Source organism: Notothenia rossii (assembly GCF_949606895.1).
Source record: "Notothenia rossii genome assembly, contig: scaffold_291, whole genome shotgun sequence".
NCBI lineage: Eukaryota > Metazoa > Chordata > Actinopteri > Perciformes > Nototheniidae > Notothenia > Notothenia rossii.
The window spans coordinates 29,222-50,232 of record NW_027640339.1 but is presented as its reverse complement, the minus strand read 5'-3'; the positions used below and the strand labels follow the sequence as shown (position 1 = coordinate 50,232).

At 39.0% G+C, this 21,011-nt stretch overlaps 1 protein-coding gene across 1 annotated transcript; it reads right to left on the bottom strand.

Moving 5' to 3' along the window:
• Nucleotides 1-199: 199 nt before the first annotated feature.
• On the bottom strand, nt 200-20,418 carry pygl (phosphorylase, glycogen, liver). The gene is made up of 20 exons (XM_079694898.1): nt 20,105-20,418; nt 18,658-18,759; nt 17,838-17,916; nt 17,030-17,133; nt 13,628-13,759; nt 12,204-12,315; nt 10,705-10,787; nt 10,468-10,605; nt 9,536-9,628; nt 8,731-8,877; nt 8,167-8,330; nt 6,844-6,958; nt 6,068-6,169; nt 5,259-5,406; nt 3,718-3,776; nt 3,486-3,627; nt 2,553-2,760; nt 1,920-2,054; nt 1,751-1,817; nt 200-1,407 (listed from the first exon to the last, which is right to left on the bottom strand). Exons 1-20 carry the CDS (start codon nt 20,345-20,347, stop codon nt 1,219-1,221), a joined length of 2,562 nt encoding a protein of 853 aa, XP_079551024.1. The 5' UTR covers nt 20,348-20,418; the 3' UTR covers nt 200-1,218.
• Between the last annotated feature and the right edge of the window lie 593 nt (nt 20,419-21,011).

The following is a 21,011-nucleotide window of genomic DNA, read 5'->3' as shown; positions in this document are numbered from 1 at the left end:
ACATACTGATATACACCTGAACATCAGCAGGAGAGGACTCTTTAAAGTAGAGACACTACAGATTAGGGCCCTTTAAGGGTTTTTCTTGTAAACAGTGTACATATATCTAAATCCTTCATGTTTTTGTTGCAGGAATTTTCTACAAACCCTGAGAAAGTAGAGCGTCCTGCGGAGAAGTAAAACAACAACGACGAAGAGATTCCAACATACAGATTTATTTTTGTCACACGAACAAAAGCACTGATTATACAGTTTAAATTACAGAAAACATGTTTGTTTAACACTGAGAAAAAGCACTTTAAATCATAAATGAAGTTTTTTTCCTTAAACGATACAGATGTAAATGCATGTTTGTTCTGCCTGCAGCACACTGAGGCTTTGTCGCTCATTGAATGCAGCATGAATTTGCAGGAATGTAATTTAAATCCAGTTTATTTTGCTGCTCAAGTTATTTAACCCCGCTCTTATTCCACTGTATGTGTTGATGTTTTAAGGACTGTAACAGACATTTCTATTTAATGCAAGTGCAGAAGCCCTGAGAGGCAAGCAAGAAATAAAGCTGGTTATCTGTTATCTAAGTGTTTCATTCCCTGTTAGATCTAAAAACAGATGTATTTTCTTTTTGTGTAACAGATGGAGAAAAAAAATGCTGGCAGGTTTATTTTTAACACTTAAAGTTAATTTTCCATTTCAGGTTTCTCCTTTAACAGTTTGTTTTTGTAATACTCATTCCACCCACTAGATGGCAGCACTACCCCATGCACTCAATAGGACTAAAAGCATTGAATTTCTTCTACGGTTTTCAAAGAGGAGAGAAATATTAATTTGAAATGTAATTAGCCTTGTAAAATAATAAACTAATGAGAAAGAAAACTTTTAATTTATTCAGGACAACTTACCGACCCAAAACAAAAATCCTATTTTCACGGATGTAAACAAAGTTTTTACCCCACCTGTTTAACTTATGAAAATAATAAATGATGGACTATTATATTTATTTCACCAGCACTTCAGTCATAAAAGACAAGAGAAAACATTTTAAATCAGCAAAAAAGAAAATTCTCACTTGCCCTTCAGGGCTTCCGTAGTTTCTGTGCTTTAACAATAACAAGATGAGATTTTTTAAAACACCCACAGTTATTGGAAGAGGATTAGTGAGAAATTGAATAACAGATTTAAAGACAGAAAAGTGAATAATGTCTAAACGCAGAGACGGCCTCACATCTTCCTCAGAGCTTTGGCCTTTTCCACCACGGCCTCCCGCGGCTCGTTTGGAGAGGGGATCTTCAGGTCGGTGGGCTGCACCCCCCACACCTCGGTGGCGTACTCCTTGATGGTGCGGTCGCTGGAGAACTTCCCTGTGGCCGCGATGTTTCGGATCACCATCTTCGTCCACTCCTTCGGGTTCTGTTACGGACACACACAAAAAAAAATTCATACAAATAATCAATAATTATTACATGTAGAAAATAAAATGTTATAAATAATTAAATATAATTTTTAATTAAATTGCAATTATTTTAATCTTGCTACTATTTTTTAAATGTTATTCTGCCTTTTGTAATAACGTTTTAAAAATTAAAATGTTTTTATAAATTAAGTTATAAAATGAATTTATTTTTTATTAAGAAAGTATTTTTAAGAATGAAATTGCAATTTTTGTTTGATTAATCTTAATATCTTCTATATTCCCATATTGTATTGTTTAATGCTTTCTAAAAGACAGGTGTGTGTCAGAGGTAAATGTTACCTGGTACAGTTTGCTGACTTTCTCCTGAGCCTTCATGTAGTCCTCAAAGTCTGCAAACACTTTGAACCTGAGGAGAGACACAGAGGGAATAAATACATTAAGTCTAAAAGGGTTCATCACAAGAATCTAGGAACTCAAATGAAAGGACATATTTCTGAGTGTTTCTCACCGGTCGTATTTGAAGAGCATGTCGGTGACGTCTTTGAACAGGTCTGGGTTTTTGGGGCAGAAGAACCCGCTGGTGATTTGATCCATCACCTGCTTCAGCTCCGGGATCCTCTTGTAGTACGACATCGCATCGTACCTGAACATAATCATAACACAAGTTAGTATCGATAACGACATGCACTTCATCCCACATGTGTTCTGCATTTAACTGCACCAGTGTGTCACTTTTAACAAGAGTGAAAAATAGCTGCAGTATAAAAAGGTAAAATGCTAGTTTTAATGTGTGAAATAAAAAAATAGTATGAATAAAAATTCATTTAAAAAAAAATCTATGTATTTAAATTGAATAAGGAAGAGTTATTAGGTGCAAAAAGTACTGTTATTAAAATAAAATAAATAACAAAATGTTATAAGATAAAGTGTGTGCAAAGAAACTGCAATCTTTTTTTAAATAAAAATGATATTCCTTATTTTTTAAAGTGCAATGACGTAGAGGGAAAGTTTAATATGTGCAAAAAAACTACTAGTATAAAAAAGATACTTAAATAAAAAGATGATGGTAAAAATGTGAGTATATAAAATGTGCAAACATATTTATTTTGACCGTATACAATTATTTGATAAAACCAGTCACCCCTTCTGGTCCATGTCGGCCACGTCCTGCACCCTCATGCCGAAGATGAACAGGTTCTCCTCGCCCGCCTCCTCCGCCATCTCCACGTTGGCTCCGTCCATGGTGCCGATGGTCAGAGCGCCGTTCAGCATGAACTTCATGTTCCCGGTGCCCGACGCCTCGGTGCCCGCCGTGGAGATCTGCTGCGACAGGTCGGTGGCCGGGATCACTGCGGAGATAAGATAAGACTTTATATATCCCGAAGGATATTGTTGTGCCAGAGTTACAACAATACAATAAACATAGCAGCATAATAGTACAACTGTACAGTAAAAAGAGCAATTGAATATCTACACTACACGGGGAAGACCGGAAAATATTATTAGAATTAAAGTGTTATTTATTAGGTTTGACCTGCAGGAGCTCAATGTCAGACAGAGGGGATTTAGTGTTTCAGATTAAGAAGGAGAAGATACATTAAAGGAGGGTGCTTGATCTTCTCCAAAAACATATCATATAATAAAATAACTTTCTCAAAATGAATACTTATTTTGCTGAAATTCTCTTTACATCCTCATAGTACTTGTTGATTGAAATGCTTTGTAAAAATAAGTAAAAAAATATGGGATCTGAGGCTGATATATAAATTGGGGGTTTCTTTTAAATGTAAGCCTTCAAATGTGAATTTAGCCCGTGCACGTTTGTGTTTAAGTCTTAGAATAATAGCATAATTAATCATAAGAATAAATGTATGAACTTAATAAAATCATATCGCACAAAAAAGGTTATAAAATGCTTTTGAGGGAAAAAAAGTTGAAAAACGAGTTTAAGTCGAATTAACAGATTTTTCTTATTATTTTGGGATTATATTAAATCATACAAATAATTATAAAAAATAATATTTAAAACCACCCTTGTGCATGTTTTAATAATAATAAAGTTGTGTTTGGTTACCTTTCTCAGCCAGAGACACGCGGTAGTTCTCCAGGAAGATGACCTTCAGCTTGCTCCCCACCACCGGGTCGTTGTTCACGACCTCCGCCACCGACGTGATGAGGCGGATGATCATCTTCGCCATGTGGTACCCGGGGGCCGCCTGCAGGGGAGGAGGGGGATACACTCACTGTTACTCTGAACCATCACACCTCTGTTTACTTTTCAACATTTGAGGTGCATGCTGGGATACCTTCCCCCCGATGATCACGGTCCGCGGGACAAATAGGGCAGCAGGCTTCATTCTGATGCCTTAAGAGACAGAAACACAACATTTAACAGTGAATATATAAAAACATAAACTCATTCAAGTGAGACCTCTTTGCAAATTAGGCAATGGGTTAGGAATTCAATAATCAATTTAGGATTTTTGTTGCTATATTTCAACACATTTGTCCGATAACCACATGTCTTTTTTTCTACTTAATTGCAGAATATCATTGAGTGTCTCCTGCAGCAGAATAACATGTTATCTACTGTTATAATTAAAAGCCACTTGCAGATGCAGACCATTTTTATAACATATGACATATGACATAACAATCCTTAACTGTACCATGTGTTGTTTGCTATTAGCACACATTAGCATGCTTATCTAAGACGGTGTTAGCATGCCAATACTAGCATTTAGCTCAAAGAACCACTGGTAGCAAGACTTTAAACTTTTGTCCTAATGATTTTTATATTCTTATATTCAGACCGTTTTTATTAAGCTACATCAAGGTTCAAGGTTCTTTATTGTCAAACTAACAGCTACAGAGTAATTATGTCATTGAAAATCTTAGGTCACAGGCTTCTCCAATAATGCAACACAATAATACAGATAAGCAGACAATATTAAAACAATATTTAAGTATATTATATTAAAAGTAATACAAAAAGAAAAATAGTTTTTTTTTTTTTAAAGTGAGAAAAAAAGTGGAATAGTGCAATACGAGTCTATATACAAGTTATTGGAATGATATATTAGATAATAGATCAATCATCAGGTAGAACAACATATGACAAAATTCTTAATTAACGACATAACAATCCTTAACTGTACCATGTGTTGTTTGCTATTAGCACACATTAGCATGCTTATCTAAGACGGTGTTAGCATGCCAATATTAGCATTTAGCTCAAAGCACCACTGGTAGCAAGACTGTAAACTTTTGTCCTAATGATTTTTATATTCTGTCGTTCTTTTACGCAATGTAGGGACACTGAGCTCTTTGTGATGAATGAATGAACTAGCAATAATAGCTCGGAGTATTCCAAGTAAGGAACTTTTTTTGTTGCAAGGAAATTCTGCATTAAAAAACAGATTTCCTGTTTGTCACATTCAGATGACTGCACGGAAACTGTATTATTATTATTATTAATTCAGCATGCTAACGTCGACATGTAGCTTAAGCATTGTTGCAAGCAAGACATGTCCTTATGTTATATTTTGCTGTTCTTTTATGCAACGTATGGACACTGACAGGCCCTTCTTAATGAATGCACTGTAGACATTATTAAGGGGAATATTCCCAAGTAAGGAAAGTATTTTGTTGAAGGGAAAGTGAGCAATAAAATAAATTGCATGTTGCGTAATAATGATTTCCTGTTTGTCACAGTGCATGGAAAATTCCCACACTTGATCTAAAGTCAGATGCATCTCCCTCTCTGTTTTGACTTGTTTTAGAGCAGGGCTCAGACTGGGTGTTATTAACGCTTGTGAAACCTGGTGCTGAGTGTTTCTGCACGTACGGTTGTACATGGCGATGATGTGCAGGCAGTTGAGCAGCTGCCGCTTGTACTCGTGGATCCTCTTCACGTGGACGTCAAACATGGAGGACGGGTTGATCTTCACCCGGTACTCCTTCTCCAGGTACTGAGCGAACTTCACCTTGTTGTCCTGGGAGAGAAGCAGAAGTACGTGACTTGGCAGTTGATGACTGAGGTGAAACAACTTGAGTCAGAGTCCTGTCCTGACTCGTACTGACATTAAATCTGGAAGATGCAATGATGAGTGTGATGTCCATGCATGCAATGGTGTGCAGAATGAGACCGCTCCAGGAAGGCACTGTTGAAATGCATGGTGCAACCAAGCCTGCTCTCTGCGTGTATGACAACATCATGCAAACAGTAGACCAACAAAAGAAGAGGAACCACCAAGAGGTATTTCTGCAATTTATCAACACAATTACACTACTTCCATATCAGAAACAGCTTCTAAATCTATGAAAGCACCATCTTGATTAGGCTTATGTACACAGTACTGAAGTGTTCCTTTTTTTAGGACACTTTCTGTACAGTCTGATCAAATAAATACTTTGAATATTGGATGATTGAAACTCTTTGCAATGCAAGGAAGAAGTTAAAATGTGGCTCTGGAACTGCTAACAACTCATTTGAAAGCCAAACATTTTTTGGAGCTACTGGTTTGATCTTTGACAATGATGTTTAGAAATTAACCTATTGTGTGGTTTGGTTATTATTTAAAATCCCTTTGAAAGGAGGTTGAATAAAGTAGGTTTTCAATTTAGTGCAGTATTTAAATAAAAGTGCTCGGTTACCTGTTTGACTCTGGAGATGTCCCGGATCAGAGCGGCATCATCAACAAACTCCAAGAGCTTCTTCAGCTGATAGAGGTCCTTCACATAATCCTCCCCAATCACCTGAAAACAAATTAGACATCACAATAATAAGTGTTTAATATACTCCACCTCATATTTATTACCGTCATTACTACAAAAGACTCAGGAGGAGGCAATGCTTTTTCTTTATAAAGAGGAATACATAGAAATATGTAAAAGTATATACAGTTGATCGACAGCTTGGCCTCTCAAAGAAAATGATTGGGAGCAATAAAAAAGGCTACAAATTAATTAACATACAAAATCTATAAAGAAAAAAATTAAAAGATAAATAAAATGCAAAAAGGTTATTTCAATCAAAGTGTGTATTTAAAAAAAAAAAAGATATAAACACTTTAAATATATAAGAAAATAAATTAAAATTCTTATTATAATATTTTTATATTTTCTGATTTCCACATGTATTTTTTACTTTTGATATCAGTCTATTTTTTTGTACTTATGAATTATTATTTCTCTATATATTTCAAACATTGTTCCGTACTTCATTAGTACTAGATTCAATCAAAAGATAGGTGCCTCGACTCCTGGCACCCAAAGATAAGAAGTACTTTATTGATCCCAATTTGGGAAATGTTTGTGTTGCAGTAGCAGCATAAAAAGACATGGCATTGTACAATAACAATTAAAAGAAATAAACAAGAAGTAGAAAATATACATTTTGAATCTTTTGAATGTTTATTTTTCAAACAGACCTCAGCGATGAGCTCGGCCAGCCCGGGGTTGCAGAGCAGAAGCCAGCGGCGCGGCGTGATGCCGTTCGTTTTGTTCTGGAACTTCTGCGGCTCCATTTCACTGAAGTCACGGAAACTGCGGGAGAGAAACAGGAAGGGTGGTTGCTTACTGTGTTCCATCGTTTTGTATAAATAGGGACACTTGCGACTTATTGGAGACCATTTTTAAATATAAAAAATGGTGTCCCACAAGTATCTATATTGGGTCCTGTCTTATTAAAATGTATATCAATAATTAGTGCGGGGGAAATTTCTGAAGCAATTGGAGTCAGGACTCAGAGAGACACGAGGAGAGCTGGAGCTTTGATGACAAACACTGACGGTTTATTTGGAGCTTCGGCCGGAGAATTCACAAAACATGTCCCGAGTCTGACCACACGGTTGAGACGCCATAATAAATTCTGAAGAGCCCTCCTGTAGCTCCAGGTTTTAACTAGTTCAGAGTTTAATAAATCAACATTCTTCAATAGATAGACTAAACAGCTGAGGACACTGAATCACTTTTGTTGTCGCTTATGGCTCGAGGTCATCTCCACCCCGAGAAGGATGTGTTCCAGGTGTCCCACAAGAATAACTATCTCTGACCGAGAGTTACCCAGTCACAAACTGGTAACAACAAAATGCTAGGGCAGCCCCTCCTTATGACAGATAACAGTTGCTCAAGGTTGGTCAGCTGCGTCGGAGGGCGAAAGGTAAACATGTATGGACAATTATTCCCTGACAATAGGGGTTGCATTGTTTGAAGACGACACCGTTATCTATTTCTATGATGATTAAACTTCAGAAACATTCTTCATTTTTCCTCAACCCATTTTTCGTGAATCTGCTAATACAGGTTTTGCATCCTCATCTTAAAGTTAGCTACACTTAGATTCAGAGGTGGGAAGTAGTGGAGTACAAATACTTCCTTACTGTACTTAAATACATGTTTCTGGTATCAGTACTAACCTCCACTACTTCTTTATCTGACGACTTTCTACTTCTTACATTTTGAAAACAGGCTGGTTACTTTAGTTTTAATCTACGTTTCATTACATTTATTAGAGCACTTTTCCGAATGCTCAAAAGGCTTTACATTACATATTACACATATCAGACATGTAACAGTGAATACAGCAAATGTATCTTCTTGCCCAAGGACACAAAGTTATGGGTACTTTTTACTTCAGTACATTTCGAAGCCCAGACTTCCTTAAGTTTAGTCAGTACTACTTTTTTTGGATTATTTTTAAACATGAGTGTCTGTAAGCTACATGTGTTTTCAAGAGTGTGTGTGTGTCTTACACGTCCGTCTTGATGATGTTGGAGTGTATCTCGGCGACTCCGTTGACAGCGTGCGATCCCACGATGCACAGGTGCGCCATGTTCACCCTCTTACAGCCGTCCTCTTCGATCAGAGACATCTTCCTCAGTTTGTTCATGTTTTCTGGGTACAGGGTGGCAATCCTCTACGCGGGGGACGGGACACACACACACACACACACACACACACACACACACACACACACACACACACACACACACACACACACACACACACACACACACACACACACACACACACACACACACACACACACACACACACACACACACACACACACACACACACACACACACACACACACACACACACACACACACACACACACACACACACACACACACACACACACACACACACACACACACACACACACACTAAATCTCTCTCTGTTTGCATATGTTGTTACATTTACAATTTGTCCACCTTATGCAGACATCAAATTCAGTGATTTTCGAAATATAAACAATTTAAACTTGGTTTTCTTTAAAAGCATGCCATTGTTGTGTTTGTTGCGTTCATACGTCGAGGTGCAGCTGGTTGATGCGGTAGATGATCTGCAGATGTCGGGGCAGCAGCTTCTCCAGCAGCTCCACGGGCCAGCGCTCCAGAGCCTCGGGCAGCACCGTGTGGTTGGTGTAGGCGAAGGTCCGCTGGGTCAGGCTCCATGCCTGCAGAAATCAGTTTACACTTATTAAATAATACACCTTAACTTTGCATGTATGGAGTCATAAGAGAGCCGTAAAACAGGATGAAGCAGTTCATACAAATGTGGAAATATCAAGGGGGATACATAACATTTAAATTGAGAAACGCAATAAAATAAACTGTTATTACATGAAATATTTCAAAACCAAAATAGAATAATTTACTGTACGTTCAAAACCATAAAATAATGCATATTTTCTGGGTGAAATAAATAAAGTCTTATAACTCCACATGTTTTATTTAATAATTCAATATTTTCACATTTATCAAATGCACTTATTCATTGACTTATCTTTTTAAGATATATTATTATTTTTTATATTTTTGTTGTCACTCTTACGTCTCCGTCTGGAACTGCATGCAGCTTTATCTAAACATTTCCGGCTTTCCTGATTTCTATTTGACATCCCAAATGTTGCATCAACAAACTTCCTTTTCTTGTCTTGTCTGGATGGTATTTCCTAACCTTCCTGACTTCCCACATGAATATGTTATTAAACATTATGCAACACAGGAATAATCATTCTGTCATCATGTTGTTTTAACCTTTCTGGTTATTTGCTGTGATGTCATCCGGTTTCACTTGAGTAACCCTCAACAACAAATTCAAATCTGACTCACCGTGTCCCAGTCCAGCTTCTCGATGTCCACAAAGATCCTCATGAGCTCAGGGATTGCCATGGCCGGATGAGTGTCGTTCAGCTGGACAGCGACCTGGAAAACACAAAATAATCATAACAACCTTTTTATTTATTTTACCTCCTATAAGTGAAGAGTAAAGGAGCTGCCGTGGGACCTTAAATGGTTTCCGTTTCCTGGGGGATACATTCAGTTACAGGGTGTTTCCATGTGTAAAATGGGTGTAATAACTGTTTGATTACAGTGTATTATGGGAGTAATATTGGTGCTACATGGCTGTAATAACAGTGTAATATAGGTGTAATCCTGGTGTGGTAACGGTGCAATAGGGGTGTATTCATGTGTAATATTGGTGTAGTTACAGTGTAAAATGGCTGTAATGTAGAAAATAACAATCATCACAATTTCCAAAATATTGATTGCCCATTTAAGGGTTAATATCTGATCTTCCTTTTGAATTAAAGTTCATTAAATTGCATAAGGTGAGCCACACCTTTTCACAATATCACACCGTTATATCTGCAGAGTTTCTCACACTGAAAAAACTCAATTGCACAACCTTCAGTTGGCCGGGGTGGTGCAGGAGTTGTGTAAATAAATATTTCATCAGTACGTTTTTTCAACAGTGTGTGGGAGTGCACTTTCCTCCAGCACACCTCTCACACTTTAGATTAGAGTAAATTAGATTAGATAAACTTTATGATGTTTTAATTGGTAATTGTTTTGTTACAGCAGCAGCATGGTGACAAGGCAAAACTAAATATATAGTATCTATAGAATAAACAATATAATGTATACACATAGGATACTGTATATATTATACAAATGTGGTTAACAGTTGCACTAATTAAAATGTAAATAGAATGAGGGAAATTGTGGGCAGATATTTAACTGATAATGATTTTGCAGCTTACTTTGTCGGGGAAGCTCTCGAAGGAAGTCCGTCCAGGCGATCCCTTCTTCGTGGTCTTGAAGCGTCGGATGATGTCCTGCAGCGTCGCCGCCACCACAAAATACTCCTGCTTCAGACGCAGCTCCTTCCCTTCAAAGAACTACAACATATATAAAACACAGACAGAGTTTAGTAGTACCACTTCAACATGTACTGTATTATGCACATGTCTGCAAATACATCAACATATTGAACTCACATTATCATTGGGGTAAAGAACACGGGAGATGTTCTCCGCCAGATTTCTGTCCAGAACGGCCTCAATGTAATCTCCAACATTAACTGCAGACAGGGGAAGACCATTTTAGTTACCTTGACAACAAAAAGTGGTGGAGGAATGAGTCCTAAAACCTGACATAAGTCAGAACTTTATCACTTCCTGTCCCCTGGTCTGGATGTCAATCGTTTTTTGGATGTGTTTTTGGTAAATTACGTCAGTAAATACCCCACTTGTGATTTTAAATATGTTGGCTGATAACAACTGTCTAAATGAGACGACTAAACGTCATCCCGACAAACATTAGCTGCCTTTAGCTTAGCGGTGGTGAGGTGAAGTCATGTAACCGTGCTGTAGTTCCTTTATAGCCTAACATTAGCCACCTTTAGCTTAGCGGTGGAGACGTGAAGTCATGTGACCGTGCTGTAGTTCCTTTATAGCCCAACATTAGCCACCTTTAGCTTAGCGGTGGAGACGTGAAGTCATGTGACCGTGCTGTAGTTCCTTTATAGCCCAACGTTAGCCACCTTTAGCTTAGCGGTGGAGACGTGAAGTCATGTGACCGTGCTGTAGTTCCTTTATAGCCCAACATTAGCCACCTTTAGCATAGTGGTGGCGACGTGAAGTCATGTGACCATGCTGTAGTTCCTTTATAACCCAACATTAGCCACCTTTAGCTTAGCGGTGGAGACGTGAAGTCATGTGACCATGCTGTAGTTCCTTTATAGCCCAACATTAGCCACCTTTAGCTTAGCGGTGGAGACGTGAAGTCATGTGACCATGCTGTAGTTCCTTTATAGCCCAACATTAGCCACCTTTAGATTAGCGGTGGTGACGTGAAGTCATGTGACCGTGCTGTAGTTCCTTTATAGCCCAACATTAGCCTCCTTTAGCTTAGCGGTGGAGACGTGAAGTCATGTGACCGTGCTGTAGTTCCTTTATAGCCCAACATTAGCCACCTTTAGCTTAGCGGTGGAGACGTGAAGTCATGTGACCATGCTGTAGTTCCTTTATAGCCCAACATTAGCCACCTTTAGATTAGCGGTGGTGACGTGAAGTCATGTGACCGTGCTGTAGTTCCTTTATAGCCCAACATTAGCCTCCTTTAGCTTAGCGGTGGAGACGTGAAGTCATGTGACCGTGCTGTAGTTCCTTTATAGCCTAACGTTAGCTTTTTCTTCGGAAATCATACAGTGGTGTTAATATGCTGAACAAAATGTGTAAGTATCATAAATGTTCATTTGACACCAATCCAAAATCAAACGGAGAGATCCCATTGGACCAGGGAGATGCTTCCTTCAGCTGCTTATAATCTAAAAGTGCATATTAAAGTCTGCAGGAGAAGAAAAGGGAACCTTTGAGCAACACAGACGTCTCTATGCAACGTGCCTGAGTTGCAGCAGTTTCCTTCTTTCTTGTTGAAATGACTGTTTTGCAAAAGTTGGTTTACATCAGAAATAGTGTAAACCCTGTGCACTCACAATCCTTGAGGTTGAAGTCGTTGGGCGCCTTTGCGGACCACAGCCTCATGGTGTTCACCGTGTTGTTCATGTACCCGGGGATGGGCGTGTCGTATGGCATCGCCAGAACCACCTGCACAAACACAGGCAGGAAATAAAGTCTCTGTAATCTCACCCAGAGGCATGGGTCGGGAAGACGGAAGAGAGGACACATGCAAGACATCCTGATTTATAGTCATAATACAACTCTAAATTACGTTGAAATGTTGACATAAAGTAGTATAAATAAATAGATTTGTCCATTTAATTTAAATTTAAATAGCCAAGAGTAACTCCGAAATGACAAATATAATCGTTTTCATTTTGTAGACGTTGGAGTGTCTTTGTAGTCATGTTGTATCCCTTCGTGGTCATATTAAGTCCTTTTTAGTCATTTTGTATAATTTTTTTGGTTTCAGTCATTTTATCTCTGTTTGTGGTTATTTTGCGTTTCTTTGTGGTCATATTGTGTCTTTGATAGTTTGAAGTCTCTTTTAAATTGTTCTGCATCTGTGATCTTTTTGTATCATTCATTCGTAGTTTGGCCACTTCTCATAGGCGTTCCCTTTATGTCTTTTTGTGTCACTCTGTAGACCAGGGGGGTCAAACTCAAATACACAGTGGGCAAAAATTTAAAAATGTGTGCTAATCGAGGACCGGACTGGTTCAATGTTTATTGCAAAACTTATTGAAATGAACTTATTGCACATATTAAACCTGGAACTAACAAAGCTTAAATGATTGCCTATAAAAACAACATTAAACATTAAATAATCAGTTGCATTCATTTCTTATGGCTCTATCTGCAGCTTTTCCAGAGTCATTTCTTATGATTACATTTTCCCACAGGCCAACAACAGCTTCAACAAAACTATTTCCCTCAAAGAGAAACCAAACATGCCCTGTTGTCGTGAGAGAGAAAGTGCAGAAGGAAACATCCATTAAACTCAGTGTGCTGCTCTGTGATGCTAGCTCAGATACTTGGCATCTCATCTCGGGTGCAAGCTCATCAATGTTTGGGCTCAGGCTCTGAGCTGAGGAGACCCTCAGGATGGAGTGAAGGTGTGCGTGCAATATACCGGCGGGCCTGATCTAATAGTAATTAGAAATGATCCTGCGGGCCAAAATTAAATCCACCAAGGGCCTGATTTGGCCCTTGGTGGATTGAGTTTGACACGTGCTGGAGACAATTAACATCTCCCTAAAATCATTATGCAACATCATTTTGAGAAGCTTTGTTGTTGTTGTTGTTGTTGGTCTCTTTGATGTTATTTTGTGTCTCTATTTTGCATCTTGTTCTTATCCTTCTGTATCGTATTGTTTTGCCCCGTCACATGGTCATTGCGAGTCCCAAAGTAATCTCTTTATAGATTATATTTTGCTGTTTTTGTTTTGCGTCTGAGTACCTGAGTGTCGACCCATTTGGACCCGTCTTTGGTCTCTTCCACGTGTCCGTAGAAGTGGACGGGCAGCATGTACTCGGGGCGGGCTTTCTCCCAGGGGTTCCCGTGCCTCAGCCAATCATCGGCCTCCTCCACCTGCACAGGTCACACAGGGCAAAGGTAAACAGCTGTTATACGATAAAACGTCCAGAGAGAGAGAGAGAAGAAGTGTTGAGCAAGACAACAGCACTTATCTGACCTCTGACACACAGCACACAGCACCTGTGATTTATCAAGTACATTTGATGTTATGAGGTCCATACAGTATGCAGAATCAAATGCACCAAATTTCTCATCTCTTTTTATTAGATTGATGTCTCTTTGTAGTAACTTTGTTTCCAATTGTGGTTGATTTACTCTTTTTAGTCAATTTATGTCTCCTTAAAACCTCTTTCTAGTTAATTATGTCTCTTTAAAGTTGATTTATGTCTCTTTCGGTCATTTTATATGCCTTTGTAGTTATTTTATGTCTATTTTTAAATGATTTACCTTCCTTTAGTATATCTAGTGTCTGATTATGGTTATTTTTTGTCTCTTTGTTTATCTTCATGTCTTCATGTTTAGCTTCTCTCTTTGGGGTGGTTTGTGCCATAGTCATGTCTCCTCTGAAAAACTTTATTCTGAAATAACATATTGGACTTCAGAGAGAACGAACAAGAATTGAGCAAGACCGTAAAACTTATCTGACCTCTGCACACAGCGCTTTGAGGTCACAAACATATTTCAGTTCTGTGATTTATCAAGTTATTATAATGCTATACTAGATCAATAATTATATTGGATCTGATATCATTCATTTAAAAGCTCCCACTTCCACGAGCAGCAGGATTTAACGTGTAAATTCATCCTCTGGTGAGAAACCACTGAGTTTAAATCTAGTCCATGGTGCGTGTTTACTCTGTGGGGTGAACAGCAAACAGCCAGCAGGTTTCAAAAGGGCAAAGGCCTTTAGTTTGAGAATCTCTTATCATAAAATACACAATATTTATTTTGTTTTCTTCATCTAAAACCGCAGCCGGCAGCTCGCACCACTGCAGTCTGTGGAGGACGTTAATGATTATCTTTCATGTGATGTAATTCTACTTTGGCCTCGAGCCACTCCGACTCCTAACCAGCAGCAAGAGGGGTTTCACAGTCAGAGATAAGAAAGGGTTGAATCTGGTTATTTCAGGTAACTGAGTTCATAAAGAATGTGTTTTAAAAAAGGCAAAAAACAGGTAATTTAGAGCTGATAATGTTTGGAAAAATAAAGTAAGGCGGATATATCAAAGAAGGATCATTTCAATGTTGTGTTGCAAGAATAGTAGTATCAAGAAAAGTATCTTTGATGCTGGGAGTTTGATTTACTCTATTTTTTTTTAAATATATATCTTTGTTATTGTATTCGGGATTGTGGGAAACGGTATTTCGGTTTCTGTACACACAAACTGAAAGATTGACAATAAAGTTGACTTTGAAATGTAAAAAATAAAGTCAAACGTTCAGTTTGATTTATCCCAAAACGTTGAGTCTATTCTCACCCGCTTCATTCATTAAAAGAATGCAATGGATACAAAAATTAAAATGTAAAAATTATAAAGACCATATACTGAAATTATCCTCAATTTGCCTAAGAATAAAAAATCTTCTTCCTAAAGTGAGCATTATGTTTCTGTACCTTTCTTATTCTGTCATTGTATATTTTGTACTTTTAATGCTCAATAAAATATCCATCCATCCATCTTAACCGGGGTCGGGTCTCGGGGGTAGCAGTTCCAGCAGAGAGCCCCAAACTTTCTTTTCCCAGGCCACATCAACCAGCTCTGACTGGGGGATCCCAAGGCGCTCCCAGGCCAGAGAAGAGATATAATCCCTCCACCTGGTCCTAGGTCTACCCCTCGGTCTCTTGCCAGCTGAACACCTCCCTAGGGAGGCGCCCAGGTGGCATCCTAACTAGGTGCCCAAACCACCTCAACTGGCTCCTTTCGACGCGAAGGAGGAGCGGTTCAACTCCGAGTCCCTCCCGGATGACTGTCCTTCTCACCTTATCCCTAACACAGCGTCCACACGGCGTCGTGCGTTGAAGCTTGCCGGCGGGCGTGTCTGAAGCTCGACCAACAACCAATCACATGAATCTCCCGCCCCGGACACACAAGCACGCGGTTTGATTGGCTAGAGAGCTTGTATTGGCATATGATTTGATTGGCTGACGCTTCCGCCAAAGCTTCAAAAGTTGAACATTGCTCAACTTTTGAATCGAGCAACGCGCGCAAAGCAAAGCAACACTCCCACAATGCAGTTCGGCAAAGCGTGACGTCACCCCATTCAAAGTGAATGGTCAGAAGCGCACGCCGCCTTGTGGACAGGCCGTAAGGGAGACGCCAGCCACCCTGCGGAGAAAATCCATCTCGGCCGCTTGTATCCGCGATCTCATTCTTTCGGTCATGACCCATCCTTCATGACCATAGGTGTGGAGTTCATTTTGGTTGTTTATTCATTTATTTTCTATTTATTTATTTCACTCATGAAGCATTAATATACTGGTTTAGTTGTACAGATTGTCATGCAAAATAGGTCTCAGTTGGGAGGGAACCTTGGTTCCAATATTTTGTTTCTCTTGGGACTCACTTGATGAGGGACCGTCAGCCATCTTAAAAAGGGCCACTGAAATGTTTGTCAGTCATGTTTTGATCAGCCACAGGGCACACGGGCAGCCGGTGAGTGTTTGGTTTAAATATGTGTTTATGGTGATAGACTTTTGGTGTGTATGCTTTATGTAATATGTTTATAATGTGTTTTCTCTTAGGTTGATAACCTAACTTAAAATGGATTTGTAAAAAGAAAAAGCGAACTTTGTATGGAGGAAGTTAACTTTGAAACTAACTTAAAGAATAAATCCTAAACCAAAGCTGAGTGGTCACGCCCCTTGTTGTCCAACCCTTTTCGGTGGGAGTAAAACCGAACAATAGGTGAGGGTAGGAACGAAAATGGCCCGGTAGAAAGAGAGCTTTGCCTTCTGGCTCAGCTCTCTTCAATTAAAATAATTTCACAAGTGCTTCACTAAAGACACTAAACTGGGATCATTTGAATTCTTTTGAATGTAAAGAAATCTGAACAATTGTTTTGCCCCAAAAGGGCTGTAGCTAACTGAGTGTTGTAGTTTTTGCATATAACTGTAGAGCAGCACTGTTAACTGTTTACAGCCTTCATGTCTTTGTTTGTATCGAGGCTTTTGATGCACTTTTCTCTCATCCTTTATTTAAGTATCAGAAATGTAGGAATGTGTTTGGGTTACTTTAAGTGAGACTAATGTCTTCCTCTTTGATGCCATAAGAAATGTTGTGATTAGTAAAGACCAGTTGTGATCTTCAGCTCTTCAGCAGTTACCTGCCAGCCGTCCTTGATCTTCTGGTTGAAGATGCCGTACTCGTACCGGATACCGTAACCGTACGCTGCGAGCCCCAAAGTGGCCATGGAGTCCAGGAAACACGCTGTGGAGAAAACATTTCATAAGTATACAATAAAAAAAATATATACAAAAATATAAACTCTTCTGCTGAATAAAGGACACAATGGCAGTTACTGATTGAGTAATGCTCCTGTACACATTCTGTTGCAACATGTCTGCGGCTAATCTAAACGTGCAACAGAGGATTTTAAAGGACAAGTGCAAAATATTTGTTTTTATTTGATTAGATTTATTTCAAATGTGTAAAACAATAATACAAACATGAGAATTATTATACAATACAAATTGATATACAAAAATATTACAGATTCTAAATTATATGTAAAAAAATGATTGATGATACATTTAGAAGTAATAAAAGAGTGTTGTTGCACCACAGGTAACATGTTTAAAAGTAGTAGGTCACTTTAATATTTTAATACAAGAATTACAAGATATTTTAAGTATTTAATGATTTAGTTAGTTTTGTATTATTAGTTTTTCTTTTGCAATATTTCACATGTGTCTGTAAAACACTTTGAATTGACGTGTTGTGGTAAATGTTCTCAGCAGAAAGGCCTAATTCTCAAAATGCCAAATGTAAAAAAAAAAAAAAAAGTGTTATGCCTGACGTTTGAGTTTGAATGGCCTCAATGTGCAAAACAAATAAACTTGACTTTCTTTGTCTTCTCATTGAACTGTTTCTGAGGAGTTGAGATCAAATAAAATGTTTGTTTGTTTGTTTACCTGCGAGTCGGCCCAGGCCTCCGTTCCCCAGCCCTGCGTCCTCTTCCATCTCCTCCAGCTCCTCCATGTCCAGCCCCAGCTGCAGGGACAGAAAAACAAAACAAAAACGTTTATGCAAAAACAGGTAGTCATGGAGAGCAGCAGAGTCATGATGCATATTTTAAAGGTCACCTAGTATGCAAAATCCACTTCTTCATGTCTCTTCTACATCAACATGTGTCCCCTCTTCTTCATGTCTCTTCTACATCAACATGTGTCCCCTCTTCTTCATGTCTCTTCTACATCAACATGTGTCCCCTCTTCTTCATGTCTCTTCTACATCAGCATGTGTCCCCTCTTCTTCATGTCTCTTCTACATCAACATGTGTCCCCTCTGTGGAAAGAGACTCTGAAAGTTTCAGGAACAAAGATTCTCTCTCTTTTTGATCCATTTCTATAAAAACCTGTCTGAAAATGAGCTGATCAGATTTTGGCCACTTTATGATGTCATAATGATGTTTTGTCTTGTGTAACCATTAGCCAATCAGCAACCAAGGTAACCCCCCCCCCCCCCCCCCTTATCACCTGAATCTCCTCCTAGAGCACCATTGAGTTCCTTTTAACCAAATCTCTCTCAGAGGGGCGTGGGGAGGGGCTCCTTATTTTCATCTAAAGTAACAGACAGAGAATCAGCACTTTGGAAACAGGGCTGAAACAGAGGGGATTGTGGGTAATGCTGCAATGATCTGTTTGGTGCTTCAGCCAAACAGTTCAGAGACATGTTTTGTATAATAGGGGACGTTTAAAGTGTGTGCTTGTGGCTGTTCTGGTGTTCTCTGACCTGGTAGATGGCCTCGTCGCAGGCGTTCTGCAGGCCAAGGTTGATCATGGTGTTCTGCAGCGTCCGGCCCATGTAGAACTCCAGAGACAGATAGTACACCCTCTGCTCAAACAAAACACTTCATGTTACCATGCAGCATGCACATACTAAAAATAAGTTAGGTTGCAGGGAAATGCAGAGGGAGTGTTGCTGCAAAAATGGAACAAGGAAGCAAACATTTTCCTGATTGTGTAAACAGGATGCAATGACCTAGACACTCTTCAAATCTGGAATGTGTTCAGCAGCAGGAAACATTGCACAAGATGGCGTCCATCCATAATAATTTTTTTAAATAAACATGCAGAAGAAAATGCTCTTTGCTATGAATGCATGCTTCCAAAACAAACACAAACCATGATGCTGGGAGACTTTATGTGAGAAGAAAAATATTTAGTTAGTACTTCTTTTCAAAGACACTTTATACTCGTTTGTTTACAGTCAGTTGGTTTCTCTCTGCAGAGGGGCTGCAGCTATCTTTGGCTGTTTTGCATCTCTGTGTTTGAATTGCATCTATGCGTCATGTCTCTTCGTAGTCATACTTCATCATAACTTAGTTAATTACTGTAACATGTGTGTCATAGAAGATATTCAAGTGTCATGTACAAAATCTATGTATATTGTTAGTTTTTTTGAAATTGTGCAGATCTCAAAAGCATGTCAAAAACATTTGTCTTTGTGATTGAGGTAAAGATGGAACATTTAATTTAGGCTAAACATCTACAAATATCAAAATCAACCAGTGCATGTTCTGCCTGACTTCTGTCCTTAATCGCACCCTTTGATGTGACACACCAACATGTTAAAAACACACTTTAGACTACTGTTAGCTGTGTTTTGGAGTCAATCAATCAATCGATCAATCGATCTTGTCAGTGTTTAACACAAATGAGAGCCTTGTTTCAGGGTTGTGCAATTTGAGTTGTCTCAAACATTAAAACCATCGTCTGTCTTTTTGGTAGTTTTGCATCTCTGGGTCCATTTAAAGGTCTCTTTGTGGTCGTTGTGAATCGTTACATGGAACATTTGTTTTTAAATTACAAGAATACTTCACTCTGCTTGATCAAATATTTGAACAGGAGACACCTACATGACATTTAAAGGTCTCAAACTACAAAACATAGGACTCTTGTTTGTTTTAGTTCAGTTCTATGTCTTGTTCTGATCACTTTTTGGTCGTTTTTTTCTACTACATTTAAATGTATATTTGTGGTCGTGGTGAATCGCAAGATAGAAAATGAGTTGTTCTTATAACGAAAATACGAAATCTTGTAATAGGACGCACCTAAATGACAGCCTAGTCTCAGGATTTCACACTTTCAAGGTTCTCCAAGCTGATAAAAACATACTTTTTTTGTAGCTTGGGAATCCTACTCTGATGCATTAGTGGACTTTATATCCCCAGTTTTACCTTGGGGTCGGCCTCGTAGTAGAACTGTTGGGTCCGGATCCAGCGACCCACCAGGTGATCCCTGACGGTGTGGGCCAGGGCGAAGTAGTAGTCCCGGGGAGTGGCGATGTTCCTGTCCTTCACCAGGGTGAAGTGCAGGTGTCTGTTGAAGCCCTTCTTCAGCTCCGCCACATTCTCCACTCCCACGATCCCCCTGATGCTGATCTGCTTCCTCTTCTCCTGGTCTGTGAGCGGGGTGGCCATGCTGAGGCTGGGGTGTGGGGGCGAGCAGCAGGTGTGTGCTGGGAGGCTCTGCAGAGTGAAGTGCAGAGAGAAGGTAACATGGTGGAGGTTTTTACATCTGGAGGCTCCACCTGCTGCTGCTGCTGATTGGTGGCTGCAGGGGGAGGGGTTTCCTCCGCAACACACACTTCAGGATCACAACAGGAAGAGAAAGTGTGTGCAGAGTTTCAGATGTGCAAACAATAAGGTGCTTTTATTCAAGATCTGTTCTTAGGTTTAGTACATTAAAGGTGATAATAGAGTTGTTGCACTACAGACAAAGTGTTTGCATGCAAAACATACTCAGTTTAAAGCTTATCAATCAAAGCTGAACATGTTTCTGTTTCTGGTGTCTTTTAAATCTAAATATTATTAATATGATCTTATACAGAATACAGAACAGTATTTTCTACTTCTTCTATTCCATTTAAACTTGTTTTTTCTATTCTCTTTACTCTTCAAAGAGGCCCTCTGCTTGTTGTGGTGTTCCCTATCCTGTGGTTTGTTCCATAGGTTTTAGTGCATGTACTGTCATGGACTGCAAATGCAAAAACACGCTAACATATTGTGTTTAAATATGCTTACGAGGCATTATGTAATGCTAACTGTTGGTGAATCAAACAGCCAAAGTTAGCAAAACATGACC